Below are 18,329 nucleotides of genomic sequence, written 5' to 3' on the forward strand. Positions count from 1 at the left end.
CAGCATTACAGGCCTCCCCAACCACAGGCATCCAGGGAACTGTGCATTACAGGCCATCCCTCAAACCACCATTCAACACTGCAGCATTACAGGCCTCCTCAGACCACTGTCCATAACATATTAGATTTTTCACTTCAACAGTAGTATATAATGAGTTTGGAAATTTTCGTGAAATGCTTAAAATAAAGCATTCCAATTTAACTACACTCATTACATTTTAAAATGATTTTAGTCAACTAAAATGTACTGAAGATTCGGTCGACGAAATGCGACTAAAGCTAATACACTTGCAAAAGAGTAAAATGGGACTAAAACTAAAATGCCATTTTAGTCCTAAGACAAACTAAATCAAAATTTGCTGCCCAAATTAACACTGCCTGAAAGCCTGAACTGCATCATTGAGGGAACTTAGGAATATTAGAGGACATGACCCAACATCGTAAACTGCTGGTCAAACAGGCTTGGTTTCATGCGCTTTGGGACTGCAAAGTTGCATGACAAGTCGTACCCCATGATTTCCAATGAGTACCATTCAAATCACACAACTTTCTATTCACAACAGTTGAAACCTAGCCTTATTCTGTTGGAATACTGTTTTGTTGGATTCAGTAGGACAGCCCAAGTGTGAAAGATCCGTTGGGAACTAATAATAGAGCTGAAAAGGTTGACCGAGTTTGGGCACCATGGTTGGAAATTGTAGATATTGACCATCTGCATGACTGATTATTGCATTCCTTAATGTTTTGATGTTTTAGCTTGCTAGTTATTGTATTATTCTGGGATATTGCTTCTGGGTAAGTTTTTTTTTTTTTTTTTCTCCCCTCATATTATGCATATCATTGTGTGCCCATTATTATGTCACTTATTTAATACCTGCAAATTTAATAGGGTAATAGATTAGCAGAGGTGTCTGACCCTGACAACCACAGAAGCACATAACTGGCTGGAAATGTTCTAAATATTAGTATATGTACATTTTTAGGATATGATTGCATGAGTATGCCTCCTTAAAGGAGAAGTATAGCCAAAGCAATTTTGACTATACTTCTCCTGGGGATCACAGGAGTGCAGCTCGTTCAGCACTCCTGTGAACCGTTTTGAGTCGACGGTGGGCTAAAGTCTCTAGTGGACTGACGCCACTCAGCCAAGCCAGGCTCGGGAAAGATCCCGATTTTACAGTCGGTATTCACCCAAATGCCTGGACTGGCAGCTGGCTCAGCCTCTCATCAAGCAGCAGAGAGCCTGAGTCAGCCGTTCCTGGCCCCTTCACAGCCCAGCGTTTCAGTAAGTGCTGGAGAATCAGACCAGAGAGCCGGTGACGGAGAGTCAAAGGCTCAATGCTCTCTGAGAGCCGAGTGATCAACGTTCTTTGATTACCCATTTCTCAGTCTTGGAGCCAGTGGGGAACAGATGATTGGTGCTGCTATAGACTCTAGCAATAATCACTGTCTTCCTGCTCATGCTCACCCTGCCGCCCCGAGCAGACAATTGCTCAGCAGGAGGGATTCCCCTGTCAGCACTGTCTGTGTTGATGGGGGAATTGTTAAAATTTATTTCATGAAAAATCCGCAAAGTGTATGGCCTGCCTAAACAGTACCCTGAAATATTTGCTTGTCTTGAATGTCTCCTGAAAATAGCATTGTATTTCTTGGCACTAGGTGCCCTTCTAAAAGCTTCAAAGCTGCATGTCTGCAGTTTGAGATTATTTAATGCCGCATACACACCATCACTTTATGTGATGAAAAAAAACGACATTTTCTGTGAAGTAAAAAACTAAGTTTTTGAAACTTCAATTTTCAAAGACGAAGTTGCCTACACACCATCGTTTTTCTCACAATGTTCTAGCAAAGCGAGGTTACGTTCACCACGTTTTTCCATTGAAGCTCGCTTCATAAGTAGCTTCTGGGCTTGCGCGGGTGTAAAAACTTTGTTTTAAACAACGTTTTTTGCTACACACGGTCAATTTCTGTGAAGTAAAAAACGATGTTTTGAAAAACGACACATAAAATTGAAGCATGCTTCAATTTTTTTTTGTCGTTTTTCAGAAGACATAAAACAACGTTTCCCCCACACACAGTCATTTAAAGTGACGTTTTTTAAAACGTCGTTTTTTTTCATCACATAAAGTGATGGTGTGTATGCAGCATAAGGCGCTGCTGCCTCAGACTGCTGGTCTCACAAGATTTGGTTTGAGATTTAGTGAAGTGCTGCTCACTATCCCTTTGCTGGAGACTACCTGAGTGATCTGCCTTGCAAAGATTTCCTTGCTTCTGCTTAATCCACCAGTTCTCGGGTCCCCAGTAATGAGAAGGAAAGCCCTGAAATGAAGAAGCAAAGCCCTTCCTTCTACCAAGATGTCTCCAAAGGCAAAGTATGGAAAGTCAGTAATCTGAACATATCAGTTACAGCAAGTCTTTAGACACAGCCACCACAATGCAGGTCCTCTTTAAGGAGTGGTTACAGTATTCGTTAACGTTTGCCAGCTTTATACTTGGGGATCCAGTCCTAATGAAGACTGAGCAGCACTTGTCTAGACTGATGATTTGAGTGTCAGGAAACTCCATATCTGATATAGGAAACCACAGCACTTAGGAATGCATTATAAAAGAGAGCATCCCCTGTAAGTGGCAGCATGCAGACTTCTAACTATACACATAATATAATTAGGATTTTTCTGTATAGGAGTGCTGACTGTTATCATTAGTCCCACAGCTGAAATGACTCTATTTGTTTTCTTGGTGTCCTGTATTGTCTCCAGGAAGTTTGATAATAAGAAAAATGTTCCCTCCTTTGCAGAAAGTATTTGCGGGATGCAGATCGTCAGGTTCTGGCAAAGAAAGCGTTCGTTCTCACCGTAAAAGTATTGGAGGACACACTTAGTGACCTGACTGGGGTAAGAAAGGGATGGTGCAACTGTTCAAGTTTTTCTGCATTTTTGGTATCTTTTTCTGTTTTTTAAATGAATGTGACACTAAACTATAGTATTAAATAAATTATATTCAAGTATGCAAACTTAAAACTGAGTTCCACCCAAAAGTGGAACTTCCGCTTATCTGCTTTCCCCTCCCTCCAGTGCCACATTTGCCACTTTTCAGGAGGTAGGGGGGAAACGGGCACCTGCATTTGACAGGTACCCTTCCCCACTTCCGGGAGACTGCACCATGGTGCTGTCCCTCAGAAATTTGGCCTCCTTCCTCCGCAAACGGGCCAGTAAGAAAGCGCAGCGTGCTTCGTGCATGTGCAGTAGGGAACCGGCTGTGAAGCCTAAAGGTTTCACTGCCCATTTCCCTTACGATGAATGGCAGCAGCAGCAACACCTGACAGCCAATTCGAAAATCGTCTGGGGTGCAGACATCGTGGGCTCCCTGGACAGGTAAGTGTCTGTTAGAAGTCAGCAGCTGCAGTATTTGTAACTGCTGACTTCTATACATTTTTTTCCCCCAGGCGGAACATCTCTTTAAAGTCATATTAAAGGCAGATTTTTTGTTTTTTAACAAACCTGTCATACTTATCTGCTCTATGTAGTGGTTTTGCACACAGCAGCCCCAATCCTCCTCTTGGGTCCTCCACCGGCGCTCCTGGCCCCCCTCGCTCCTGCCGGGTGCCCCTATAGCAAGCTGCTCTGTGTGTCCATTCCCACACGGAGCGTGGTCGGCCCGCACTGTCTCTCTCCTCATTGGTTCACTAGCTGTGATTGACAGTAGCGGAAGTCAATGGCTCTGCTACTGTCTTAGCCAATTAGGAAAAAGAGACATGGCAGAGCCGCTGCTCTCGTGCACATTGCTGGATCGAGGTGGAGCTCTGGTAAGTATTAGGAGGGGGGGCTGCTGCACACAGAAGGTTTTTACCTTTATGCATAGAGGGTAAAAAACCTTGAGCCTTTACAACCACTTTAACAGCAAAAAAAGTCCTCTCTCAGCCTCAGACTCCTCCCATATCTTCAAATGAATGTTTTTGCTGCTGTGATCTTACTTCCTGATAAAGGGTGGCTACATTAGTTCTCCACTGTATGGAGGAATGCACCCACCCTTTCTTGCTCATTCCGGAGATGGGTTAGTGACTATAAAATGTGTAGGGTTCATAGAGCAGTGCACGTGACCGCAACTAAAGGTGCAGTGCTGGTTCCAAGAAAACCAAAGTAAGGGGGGAGGTTTGGGAGCTCATGGAGGATGTTACAAGGAGGCAGATAAATAGTGAGAAATTATTTAATGAAAAATAGATTACAGGGCTATTAAGTAATAGATTATTTTTGGAGAATAAGTCAATTATTTAGTGCCATGTTAAGCTAAGCCTGTATATTATACAGGCTTAGCTTAAAATGGCACTAAATACTTGACTTATTCTCCAAAAATAATCTATTACTTAATGGCCCTGTAATCTATTTTTCATTAAATAATTTCTCACTATTTATCTGCCTCCTTGTAACAGTACAGTTTATAACAAAGTGCACCATACTGAAGGTATTTGCTAAGTATCACTAGATACAGCAATAACCCTTGACATGGTATGTGTTACTGCTAATAAGTGTATGCAAATGTGAAAATAATGCAGGTACTATGTTTCAGTTTAGGGTGAATATGTTATTTTAGCTATTTAGGTTGCAACAGCAGTAAATGAATGTTCTGATAATATATGCCTTCCCCATCAGAATGTATATCTACTATTGTAAAACCAGCTGTATTGCAGACAAACACATATACATAGTCACAGGGAAGACGCTAGTTATCATCTATCATCTAAACTAAAGTATTGTTCCCTAAACATTCTCCTGAACTGGGGGCTCTATTACCATGGGTCTGCAGTATCACAAAGCAGAGCATGAGTAAAATTCTCCACTTTCCCTGCATGTAAAATGCTGTGGAGGTGACTAATTACACTTAATTGTAAGCAAGCATTTAAACGTAATAAAGAGTTTATGCTGCATGCTGGGAAATTTGTGCCCAAGAAAGGTTCTTCAGCTGCCTTGCAAAGACAATATGTGGGCTTTGTGTGTGTTGCTGTAACTTTGAGGAAAGGGCTGCTTGCAGGTAAGTCTACTGTCTGTTTGCATTGCTATATACTGTATGCCCCATAGTTGGGGAACTCTGATAGCTCAAGCTGGTCATAGATGAGTAATTTTAGTTTTTTTATTAACCAGCAGGGTGAACAAAAAAAGACTGACCCCCTTCCCCTCCATCCACACATTAGAGGTTGATGGTGGAATCCTCCTGCTATGTCATTGTATTTTGATTTCTGACAGCAGAGAGACTTCCCTGTCATCAAAATATACTGATCAGCTCTGCAGGCTATAGCCTGCAGCTTTGATCAAGACAATATTTTCAAGCACGACGATTATACAGAAGTCGATCTGTAGATCGACTTCTGTAGTAATCGCCATGCCCATAGATGGATCAAAATTTGTCCGGTCCCTGCTGAACCAGACAAATTTTGATCCGTCTATGGGCAGGGACCACAGTTATCAGAGGTGCCTTGATGTGACAGTCAACATATATTCACAAATGTATGTAACTAAATCCTCTGTTTTTAAGTAGTTGAAACTGTTTAGTTACCGTCCTTTTTTTTTTTTTTTTTTTTTGGCTAACTTGAAAGTGTGCATTGTTTTGTATATTTTGCACATTTGCACCTTGGTTTTTATTGCTTCTGCCATTTTTACTTTTTTGGATGTTATGCAAGGTTCTTGGCACAGTAAATGAGCTTGCTTTGAATGGTTTTACGTAATAATGCTGACTTGTAGTCTAATAACACACAACCAGCATCCTGATAATAAATAAACATAAATAATACACCTTTAAATACCGTATATATTTTTAAATGTTATCTTGTAAGTACCTTAATCTGAACTGGTATTAACATCTTGCGCTCCTTGTACAGCAGGGTTGGAGTATCAGAGAAATAAAGAGCAAAGGGAGCCAGTCAGTTCATGTACCGACAAGGAGTGTGCTGAATTAACAACTACTTGTTGAATCAGTGTAGTATTATTGATACCCTGGGAGTTTTCAACATACAGAGCAATGCCCTACCCTAACCCCCTATATAAGGACCCATTTACACCATATGTGTTGAGCTGCACCAGGCAGCCTTGTCTAATTCAGTACGTATGCATATTCAACGCAATGTGCCTTAAGTCCTGTGAGTTCAGCTTACTCCACTGCGGTGGTGTGCGCTGAAAACAGTAGGCAATCCTGTATTTCTATGCAGTACACTACATTGCAACACGTTTCAGTGCATAAAGAAAATGAAATCTAGTTTTGTGATATTCCAATAAAGTTACAAGAAAAAACAACGTGATGTGTTTTAACAACACAATGTACCTTCATAGCGTACACGTAGGGCCATGCAGTAATGCTCGGTGCTGGTGTGGATGGACCCTAACGCTAACCCTCCCTGTATCCCCTTCTATGTAAGGTAAATTATAAATTTGTCTGACTCTAATACTTCTTAAATCTGATGAAATGCTGTGGGATACTTGACATCAGTTCCATGCTTTTAAATACTGTATGTTGTTCGATGTATAATGTGGCATTTTATTTAACTGATAGGGAAACATTTTGCTGATCGCTTATGTATATATCACTAATTTTGCATGGTCTCCATTGCTACTAATCTGGGTATCTTTTCAACAGGATTGCCAGAGTTCGGACCCCAGTTCATTCCTTACAATTTCCATGACAACAGACGTGTCAGGCCGGCCCACATCAGAGGACCGGAAAGATGTACCACCCAGGAAGAACTTGGTTCTGGTAGAAGGGGTGGCTGTTGGCCCAGAGAATGGGGGCAAAGAAACTGTTCAGGGTCCTGCTACTCAAGCCATGGAAACCGGAGAAGGCAGGATTGTAAAAGAGGCACTGAAGTCTCAGTCTTCTGAACCTATGGACCATGATGGACACTTCTGCAATGCTGAGAAACGTGCAGACCTTTTCCGAAAGGACTCCACTAAGGTTTATAAGGAGAAAGGACCTGAGGGACCAGAGCTATCACTAGAAGAACTTAGCATTAGTTCAAAGCATCATCTGCCTGCAGGAAGCAGGGGCCCTGGACAGCATGCGCAGCAAATGGAGGAAGCACCACACAGAGCCAGCCGCAAACGAAAGCTGCTGGATGATACAGAGGACAGTAAAAACCTACTTCTGGAGGCCTACAGAGTTTGGCAGCAAGGTCAAAAAGTAACAGCGTATGACTTGGCCAAGATTGAAAATATTATGTGTAAAACGTATATGCTAATAAAACAGGTGAGAAATTTCTTAATTATCAACTATTCTCAGGTAATATGTGCACCACATGGCATTAACAGTACTACCTTAAATGTGGTATGCTTGCTGTTTGATGAAAGTAACAATCTGGTCACACAATTGTTACATTGGTATGCTTGTAAATCAGAGGCACATCCTTAATTCTTTATTATTAAAATGTCTCATGATCAAGGTAGTTGCAGGCATTTCCATGGGGACCAAGAGCTGCCAGCCTACTAAAAGCAGCGTCCACCCAAAAGTGGAAGTTCCGCTTTAAGCACTCCTTACCCCCTGACATGCCACATTTAGCTTGTTATTTTTTTAGGGGGGGGGGGGGCGGCAAGTACCTAGTTTTGGCAGTTGAAGTTCTCCTCTCCCTCTCCCTCCCTGCAGTCGTTTGGGTCAAATCACAGGTCTCAGAAGATTGCCCGGCCATTAAAAGAGACAAAAAGAGGAAAACGGAGGGCGCACCGACCTACTGATTGATGGATTTTATTAAAATAGTAAAAACAAATCATAATACTCACAAAGGGAGTGTTAAAAACAGGCCTTGAGTAACAATGCAGCAAAGAACCAACACCATCGGCATAACACGATATTGTTTCGATCCGTGACCGTGGTTAGGGCTGACGCGTTTCAGGGGAGAACCCCTTTCCTCAGAGCTTGGTGGTCTTTTACTATTTTAATAAAATCCATCAATCAGTATCACACTAGGTCGGTGCGCCCTCCGTTTTCCTCTTTTTGTCTCTTTTAGTTCTATGAATTCCAACGATTCAGAGGAGGGCTGCAAGACTTTGGAAGATACCTTTTAATTGAGTTGTAATTGAGTTTCATCATCTCTTCAAACACTTTTCCAAAAAATACCGGAGCGCAGGAGATTTGTCTTTGTTCTGGCCATTAAAAGGGCACAGCGCGACTTGCAGTGCATACCTGGCTGAGAAACCACAAGCTGTCATAGCTGGGTACCCACACTTGCAATGCTGGTGCCAGGGAGAGACGAGAGAGAACCGGGGGTTCGGGCGGCCTTATTGCTGGAACGTGGAACAGGTGAGTGTGTGTTTATTAAAATCTCCCCTTTTAATAAACACAAAAACTTCTGGAACTCTGGTTTAAAGAACACTCTACTTTCTTTAAGCATTTTAATACCCAACACTATAAACCCCTTCGTGCCCCGGCCAATTTTCAGCTTTCAGACAATTTTTAGACAGACAGAGCTCTCTTTGGTGGTATTTATTCACCACTGCGTTTTTTTATTTTTTGCTAATATAAGCAAATCTTACCAGCAATTTTGGGGAAAACAACATTTTTGTTAGTTTCTCTTATATAAACTTTTTAGAGCAATGGAGTTGGCATTGTGCAGTGGGGTCCCCTGATAGTTTCCTAGGACTGATTATGTGATTATAGTAGACAGACCCTCCCCATCAGGAAGTAGATTATAGTAGACAGACCCTCCCCATCAGGAAGTAGATTATAGTAGACAGACCCTCCCCATCAGGAAGTAGATTATAGTAGACAGACCCTCCCCATCAGGAAGTAGATTATAGTAGACAGACCCTCCCCATCAGGAAGTAGATTATAGTAGACAGACCCTCCCCATCAGGAAGTAGATTATAGTAGACAGACCCCCCCCCCCCATCAGGAAGTAGATTATAGTAGACATACCCTCCCCATCAGGAAGTAGATTATAGTAGACAGACCCTCTCCATCAGGAAGTAGATTATAGTAGACAGACCCTCCCCATCAGGAAGTAGATTATAGTAGACAGACCCCCCCCCCCAATCAGGAAGTAGATTATAGTAGACATACCCTCCCCATCAGGAAGTAGATTATAGTAGACAGACCCTCCCCATCAGGAAGTAGATTATAGTAGACAGACCCTCCCCATCAGGAAGTAGATTATAGTAGACAGACCCTCCCCATCAGGAAGTAGATTATAGTAGACAGACCCTCCCCATCAGGAAGTAGATTATAGTAGACAGACCCCCCCCCCCCCCATCAGGAAGTAGATTATAGTAGACATACCCTCCCCATCAGGAAGTAGATTATAGTAGACATACCCTCCCCATCAGGAAGTAGATTATAGTAGACAGACCCTCTCCATCAGGAAGTAGATTATAGTAGACAGACCCTCCCCATCAGGAAGTAGATTATAGTAGACAGACCCCCCCCCCCAATCAGGAAGTAGATTATAGTAGACATACCCTCCCCATCAGGAAGTAGATTATAGTAGACAGACCCTCCCCATCAGGAAGTAGATTATAGTGGACAGACCCTCCCCATCAGGAAGTAGATTATAGTAGACAGACCCTCCCCATCAGGAAGTAGATTATAGTAGACAGACCCTCCCCATCAGGAAGTAGATTATAGTAGACAGACCCTCCCCATCAGGAAGTAGATTATAGTAGACAGACCCCCCCCCCCCAATCAGGAAGTAGATTATAGTAGACATACCCTCCCCATCAGGAAGTAGATTATAGTAGACAGACCCTCCCCATCAGGAAGTAGATTATAGTGGACAGACCCTCCCCATCAGGAAGTAGATTATAGTAGACAGACCCTCCCCATCAGGAAGTAGATTATAGTAGACAGACCCTCCCCATCAGGAAGTAGATTATAGTAGACAGACCCTCCCCATCAGGAAGTAGATTATAGTAGACAGACCCCCCCCCCCCCCAATCAGGAAGTAGATTATAGTAGACATACCCTCCCCATCAGGAAGTAGATTATAGTAGACAGACCCTCCCCATCAGGAAGTAGATTATAGTGGACAGACCCTCCCCATCAGGAAGTAGATTATAGTAGACAGACCCTCCCCATCAGGAAGTAGATTATAGTAGACAGACCCTCCCCATCAGGAAGTAGATTATAGTAGACAGACCCTCCCCATCTGGAAGTAGATTATAGTAGACAGACCCTCCCCATCTGGAAGTAGAAAGTGACTGGGATTCAGGTGTGAGTTTCTGGCAAACAGCAGGAGGTAAACTTCTGCAGTGAAGATTGATTAAATCCTTGCAGAAGAGAAGAGAATCCTTGAAGAAGAGATTTTTTGGGGACATTATTACTTATTATGTTCCGAAGTGCAATTGTACCAACTTGAGAAATGCAAGGATCAATACCGCACTTTATAATTGATGCAATCAATATTCAGCAGTCAGAGAAGTGTCAGTATTGGCACCCAGGGTACAGATGGACACCTCTGAACCTATATCTGTTAAAGAAGGGAATTGCAAATGTTCTAATGTACTGTATATGTTATGAATGTTGTTTCTTTGTATAGTTTTTAAGTGTATAGGTCTATGAGAGCAGGCGGAACATGTGCAAGCTCTAGGAACACAGTCATTAAGGTGTAGAGTAGGGAGTATACGGAAAACCAGCAGCAGCACTGCCTCCAAATTGTAGTACAAATGGCATCTATTATTTTAAGCTGGACATTTTAATAAACAATACTACACTATGATACCTTGTTTACTTTGTTTGGTATTATGATGTGGTGGGAGCGGCTGAGTGTCCCATAAATACTTACCCCTTGAGATCCTTGGAACAAGTGGGTAGTAGAGACAGAGCTGCTGGTTTTCCATATACTCACAGCTGTGTTTCCTGGGTTGTATTTGGCGTGATATTGCATTCTGTCTGGAGAGTTTGCACTGCATGTGGGGAAGATGGAGTGATGTTCGGATTTAATTGGAGTAATGAGCTACAGAAGCTCTTTTATTGGATTCTTCCAAAAGTGCATTTGGGAGGTCAGGCACTGATGTTGAGCGAGAAGGCTTGGCTTGCAGTCTCCGCTCTAATTCATCCCAAAGGTGTTCTATCAGGTTGAGGTCAGGACTCTGTGCAGGCCAGTCACATTCCTCCACCCCAAACTCGCTTATCCATTTTTTTATGGACCTTGCTTTATGCACTGGTCCAAATCCTTTGATGGAGGGGTTATGGTGTTTTTCAGGGGTTGGGCTTGACCCCTTAGTTCCAGAGAAGAGAACTCTTCTTTTAAAAAAAAAAAAAAAAAAGAGTAATAGAAGGCTTACACTTTACCACATCAAATACAACCTTTGATACATATTTATCTACTAATCGAATGCACCGGTGAATTTGTTTTCTTCCAGGTCATAACTCTAGCTTCATCAAAAACCAACTATCTCCGTTTAGTCCCCCTATTACAGGGGTCTCAAACGGGCGGCCCTCCAGCTGTTGCAGAACTACAAGTCCCATCATGCCTCTGTCTGTGGGAGTCATGCTTGTAACTGTCAACCTTGCAATGCTTCATGGGACTTGTAGTACTGCAACAGCGGGAGGGCCGCCAGTTTGAAACCCCTGCCCTATTACATCATACCAAACTCACTTCCCACCCCTAGTCAAGATACATCTCAGACTCCATCCTGGGGGGTTCTCCCTATGTATTCCTAAAGTGTCAAGCTCTCTCTTACCTCTAAATTTATAAACCTACCAAAATCAAACCAAAAAATACACACACACAAAAAAAAAGGGGGGTAGGAAAGGGATGAAACCCGTCTCCCATCGCCTCCTCCCCTCCCGATTAACCACTCCACTTACCGGGACTCTAATAATGGCCTCTTTATTTTTCAATCATTAAGATTCACATCTATAAGGGTTCTTCCCTCTTCTGTGTTAATGAAAAGATTCCATAAAGACCATGTTTTCAGATATATCCCAAAAACTAGAAGAGAACACTTAAGGCATCAGCATACCAAGACATGTTGGACAATTTCATGCTCCTAATGTTGTGGGAAGAGTTTGGGGATGGCCCCTTCCTGTTCCAATATGACTGAGCACCAGTGCACAGAGCAAGGTCCTGACCTCCCCCCGATAGAACACCTTTGGGGTGGATTAGAGCGGAGATTTCGAGCCAGGCCTTCTTGTCCACATCAGTGACTAGTCTCACAAATGCGCTTCCGGAAGAAGGGTCAAACATTCCCATAGACACACTCCTAAAAAAAAATTCTGCATCGGGTGGAGTTTTTGGCTTGTGTTTTGCATGCCACAGGCTTTTCAATAGAAAAAGAAGGGTCAAACATTCCCATAGACACCCTTCTAAACCTTGTGCATAGCCTTCCCAGAAGAGTTGAAGTTGTTATTGATTTGAACCCTATGGACTAATGTGTGATGCCATTAAAGTTCATGTGCGTGTAAAGGCAGACCGTCCCAATACTTTTGGTAATATAGTGTGTGTGTGTGTATGTGTATATATATATATATATATATATATATATATATACACACATTATACATTTCCTTTTCCTTAGAGGGGGGTATCCTTTTTCTGCCTGTCTCTTTTCTAGATGAACTTCCTCCCAATTTGGTTGTGCACACCAATGGGAACACTTTTTTGAAAGTAAATTATTGTCTCCTGTAGACAGTCATGTTATTGCTAAGCAAGTTGCCTTAGTATTGAGCTCTCTATGGATTAAGCGATTACTATCCCAGAGGAGGTACCCTGACATGGCACCTTTATAATAATAGCTGTGTTGATAATAGTGATGCTTCTTTGGTGTATGTGAGGTAATTGGCGGGAAAAGACATTGCCCTTAAGCACTGTTAAATGCCATATTTAAAAAAAAGTCATCAATACCTTTGTCTATTACTCAGTCATTGAGTCTCTTTTATTACCACAATGCAATAAGCCTTGCCAGTAGATTATTGAAAAAGCAATCAATCAGACACCATCTCGTATTTTTTAGTAGCGCGACAGGATCGAAAAGCAGAAATTTGATCCGTTTCTGTGACCTACTTGTACTATTCCTTTGCTTGAGGGTTTGTAAATACGCCAAGTGTGCAATAGGTCCTAGGAAATTAGACTGGTATAAGAAGTTGGGATCTGTGGAAACAACGTTTAAAGCAGGGATATGCAATTAGTGGACCGCCAGCTGATGCAAAACTACAAGTCCCATAATGCCTCTGGGTGTCATGCTTGTGGCTTTCAGAGTCTTGCTATGCCTCATGGGACTTGTAGTCCTGCAACAGCTGGAGGTCTGCTAGTTGCATATCCCTGCTTTAAAGGATCAGTACATCTAGATTGATATTCTAGTAATAGTGAAGTTACGTCGGCTAAGTCAGCCCCAGGGTTCTTGTCGGTTTTTGGGTACTTCAACAGCAAGACCCCCTGAAGAGAGTTCCTGACTATGTTACTGTTTGGGAGTTGACTTTCCATACCCCTTTGTGTGTCCCAACACCTCCTGCTGTATTTTGTATAACCGTAGCATAGAGCGTAGCTGACTTCTATCTATTGCAGAAGAAGCTGACCAGCAAAAGTGTCAGTGACTGGCATCATGGCAGAGTTCACGCTACCTGTTTAGTCTCTTTGTGTGATAGAGAATGTAGCAGGAGGTGTGGTAATACCAGTGAGTGACTCGGGACTCCTAGACATGCCTACATTGTTTTGGGCAAAACTGTGAAAACCTGTGGAAATAGCAATTGCTGAGTTTGTTTTTAAAAGTTTGAGCTGTAGATTGGTCATCTTGATCCTGATTTTACTACCTAGGGCAGTCTTTCTCAACCAGGGTTCCCCCCGAGCTGAAGAACGAGGAGAGCTTTCCTGTTCTTCACTGTGGCGCTGTCATTGATCGTGTGTTCCCTGATGTAGGGAAGCACGATCAATGACGTCACACATCCAGCCCCGCCCCCTACAGTTAGAAACACATATGAGGTCACACTTAACCCATTCAGCGCCCCCTAGTGGTTAACTCCCAAACTGCAATTGTCATTTTCACAGTAAACAATGCATTTTTTGCTGTGAAAATGACAATTGTCCCAAAAATGTGTCAAAATTGGCCGATGTGTCCGCCATAATGTCGCGGTCACGAAAAAAATCACTGATCGCCGCCATTAGTAGTAAAAAAAACAATATTAATAAAAATGCAATAAAACTATCCCCTATTTTGTAAACACTATACATTTTGCGCAAACCAATCGATAAAGGCTTATTGTGATTTTCTTTACCAAAAATAGGTAGAAGAATACGTATCGGCCTAAACTGAGGGAAAAAAAAATTATTAGCCAGATTCAGAAAGACTTTGGGCGGCGTAGCGTATCACATATACGCTACGCCGCCGTAAGTCAGAGAGGCAAGTGCTGTATTCACAAAGCTCTTGCCTCCTAAGTTACGGCGGCGTAGCGTAAATGGGCCGGCCTAAGCGCGCCTAATTCAAATGAGGAACAGGGGGGCGTGATTTATGTTAATGACTCGTGACCCGACGTGATTGACGTTTTTAACGAACGGCGCATGCGCCATCCGTGGACATATCCCAGTGTGCATTGCTCCAAAGTACGCTGCAAGGACATATTGGTTTCGACGTGAACGTAAATTATGTCCAGCCCCATTTACGGACGACTTGCGCAAACAACGTAAAATTTTCAAAATTCTACGTGGGAACGGCGTCCATACTTAACATTGGCTAGGCCAGCTTTTTGTTCGACTAACTTTACGCCGGAAAACGCCTTACGTAAACGACGTACCTTTACTGCGACGGGCAAGCGTACGTTCGTGAATAGGCGTATCTCGCTGATTTACGCATTCTAGGCGTAAATCAGCGTTCACGCCCCTAGCGGCCGGCGGAACTACAGCTAAGATACAACGGCGCAGGCAGTCGTATCTTAGCTACATTTAAGTGTATCTCAATTTGAGAATACACTTAAATGTACGACGGCGCAGATTCAGAGTTACGACGGCGTATCTACTGATACGCTGACGTAAACCTCTCTGAATCTGGCTATATATATTTTTGGGGGATATTTATTATAGCAAAAAGGAAAAAATATTGAATTTTTTTCAAAATTGTCGCCCTATTTTTGTTTATAGCGCAAAAAATAAAAACCGCAGAGGTGATCAAATACCACCAAAAGAAAGCTCTATTTGTGGGGAAAAAGGGACGTCAATTTTGTTTGGGAGCCATTTTGCACGACCGCGTAATGGTCAGTTAAAGCGACGCAGTGCCGAATCGCAAAAACTGACCAGGTCCTTTACCTGCATTTTGGTCCGGGTCTTAAGTGGTTAAGAAAGGCTGACCAAGAAAGACCCTGACCTGCTGCAAACCTGTAGTAAGGACAGTTCAGACTTTGCTGGCTGCATGCTTTTTCTGATCAGGGACTTGCTAAATTCTGATGCCTGGAGGACAGTCCTAAAGCTTATGTTTGTTTAAAAACCAATATAGCAAAGGTAGTTCCATGATCCTGTTCTTACAGGTTCACATAATAGCTCAGAATACTGCTCAGTCAAGATCATATTTGGGACAAAACTGCAACAATGCATCTTCTTTTGTTGTGTGTGTTTGTGGTTTTATCTAGTAAGAGGGAATTGTTACATCATACATTTCCGTTTTTATTATTTAACCACTTCCATACCGGGCCTATTTTGGCACTTCTCTCCTACATGCAAAAATCATATTTTTTCTGCTAGAAAATTACGCAGAACCCCCAAACACTATATATATATGTTTTTTTAGCAGACATCCTAGGGAATAAAATGGGGGTCATTGCAACTTTTTATCTCGCACTGTATTTGCGCAATAATTTTTCAAATGCCTTTTTTTGGGGAAAAAAACGGTTTCGTGAATTAAAAAATAACAAAGCAGTAAAGTTTGCCCAATTTGTATAATGTGAAAGATGAAGTTACGCCGAGTAAATAGATACCTAACATGTCACGTTTTAAAATTGCGCACACTCATGGAATGGCGCCAAACTTCAGTACTTAATAATCTCCATAGGCGTCGCTTATTTTTTTTTTACAGGTTACCAGTTTAGAGTTACAGAGGAGGTCTAGTGCTAGAATTGTTGCTGGTGCTCTAACGCACGCGGCGATACCTCACGTGTGGTTTGAACGGCGTTTACATATGTGGACGGGACTTACGTGTGTGTTTGCTTCTGAGCTCGAGCTACTGGGAATAGGGGCATTTAAAAATATATATATATATATTATTTTATTTTACTTAATTTATTTTATTTTTAAACTTTTTTTTACTTTTTATTTTTTTTGATCACTTTTATTCCTATTGCAATGAATGTAAACATCCCTTGTAATAGGAATGGTTTGTGACAGGTACTCAATAAGACCCCACATCTCTCCTCCAGGCTGGAAAGCATGAGATCGTGAAAAAAAATTCACGGATCTCATGCTTTCAGCCGCGATTGCAGCTTTGTTTACATTCCGATACCCGGGCGTGACGTCATAACATGGCACCCGGGACGCCGACGATCATAGAGATGACTGGTGACCATGTGGTCAACAGTCATCTCTATGCCTCCCATGCGGCGCCAGCAGATCGTTTCTTCGGGTCTCCGATGGCACGGGAGAGCCCGGAGAAGCAACGGATGGCGGAACTGACGCTATGATCATTCCTATGGTGCACAGAATCGCCGGCTGAAGAGATGATATCTGAATGATGCCTCTAGCTGCAAGCATCCTTCAGATATCCCCACTGAAAGTCCAGGACGTCATATGACGTCCTTGGGCGGGAAGTGGTTAAGAAAAGAAAATACAGAGAAGTCTCCTGTGTGAAATATACTACCCACACGTTTAAAGTGGCTTGAGCATCACAAACCAAAAACTATATTTAATTAATTTTTGTTATTCAAATTTTCCCCAAATTAACCCCTGATTGGATGAGATGCAGGGCGGTGACGTCACAAACATGACATGCTCATTGTGTACAGAGAAGATTCTATGTAGGAACTTACTTCCAGCAAGATCCTGAATAAAATTTTACTTTATGGCCGTGTTCATGAGCCCTTAAAAATCATTTTGAATTTGACTAAAGAAAGAACTGGTGACGGCTCTGAATATTGTGCAAGGCAGTGCTTGTGACTAAATAAAGTTGAATGTTTCTAAATGCCCAGAGGGTTACAGGCAGATAGAATACTGAATATGGTGGAAACTATGCAGCTGTTTGACGCAATCCGTTTTCTACAGCTTTATTTATTTATATTGTGCTTGGATTCGTATGCATGCAAGGTATGTGTTTTTGTTTTTTTACAGACACCTCCATGTCATTTTCATATTTCAGCATCATTTGCAGTTTCTCAGTGGTGGCTGCATTCTGTGGAATCATGATGATATGACCGACGGAAATTCTCCCATTCAGATTTCAATTTCTAATGAATAAAAATATATTTGAAATCAATTTTTTTCTTGGGCTAGACAGAAACTCAAGTGGTTGTAAACATCAGGCATGAAATATGAACAAAAAATATCCCTCTATAGCAGGGGTCTCCAAACTGCGGCCCAAGGGCCAGGTGTGGCCCTTTGCTAGTCTTTATCCGGCCTTTGGGGTACTATTCCTCCCACTGACACCAACAATGGGGCACTATATCTTCCACCGATACCAATGATGGGATACTATCCCTCCTACTAATAGAGGTACTACTACTCCTCCTATTGACCACCAACTCTAAAGCCATATTTATTTTTACTAATGCTGGACCCGTGACATTTTCTGCCCCTGCTGGCCACAATCCTGCCCTCATAACGTCTAAAGGACAATAAAATGGCCCATTGTTTGAAAAGTTTGGAGACCCCTGCTCTATAGTGTCATTTCTGCTGCCTGCTTCCTCTGCTATCGGCATACATTTTTTCACGTTTTCCTGAAACCAAGAGAAAATCAGTGATGAGGGAAGGACCTCCACCTGATTGTTATCCTCAGCTCTGTTCCTGTGAGCTGTGTGGAGGGGGGTGTGTCCCTTCCCTCCAATCAGCTCTCAGAGCTCTCCTCACTGAGCTCTGCAGAGTGTAAGTTCAGCTCCTCACTCCCTCCCCTTTTTTTTTATAACTCTCAGACAAGCTTTATAAATTCAGCACTTTCAATGGATTTAGAAAAGAGATGGCTGCAGAGACGGGTACAACTTATGTAGGATGATTTGTTTCATCTCTGTGTATCACCTGAGGCCAGTCACTTCACTAGGTGTATGTGAGGGTTTACATTCACTGTGAGATCTTTTGCGTGTATTATGGTTAGTTCTAGCCTTCTGAATGTAGTCATATGTTGCTGGAACACATCTTTACTATATTTACAAGACAAAGGTGATCCTTGGAGAGAAAGACTTTCCCCGGGGATCTTGTGTGATTTTCAACATAGATACAACACAGTGCGGTTA

The 18,329-nt window shown here is 42.3% G+C and overlaps 1 protein-coding gene across 5 annotated transcripts in view; it reads left to right on the forward strand.

Annotated features, from left to right (window-relative positions):
* Positions 1 to 18,329, forward strand: part of CABIN1 (calcineurin binding protein 1) — a 288,720-nt gene that overhangs the window by 243,618 nt on the left and 26,773 nt on the right. For all 5 annotated transcript variants that reach the window (XM_040349192.1, XM_040349212.1, XM_040349222.1 and 2 more), the window contains 2 exons: positions 2,797 to 2,893; positions 6,624 to 7,229. In XM_040349192.1, coding sequence (XP_040205126.1) covers positions 2,797 to 2,893; positions 6,624 to 7,229 — 703 coding nt within the window. The remainder of the gene's footprint in view (positions 1 to 2,796; positions 2,894 to 6,623; positions 7,230 to 18,329) is intronic.

The sequence above is a fragment of the Rana temporaria genome, chromosome 1 (genome assembly GCF_905171775.1).
Source record: "Rana temporaria chromosome 1, aRanTem1.1, whole genome shotgun sequence".
Lineage (NCBI taxonomy): Eukaryota > Metazoa > Chordata > Amphibia > Anura > Ranidae > Rana > Rana temporaria.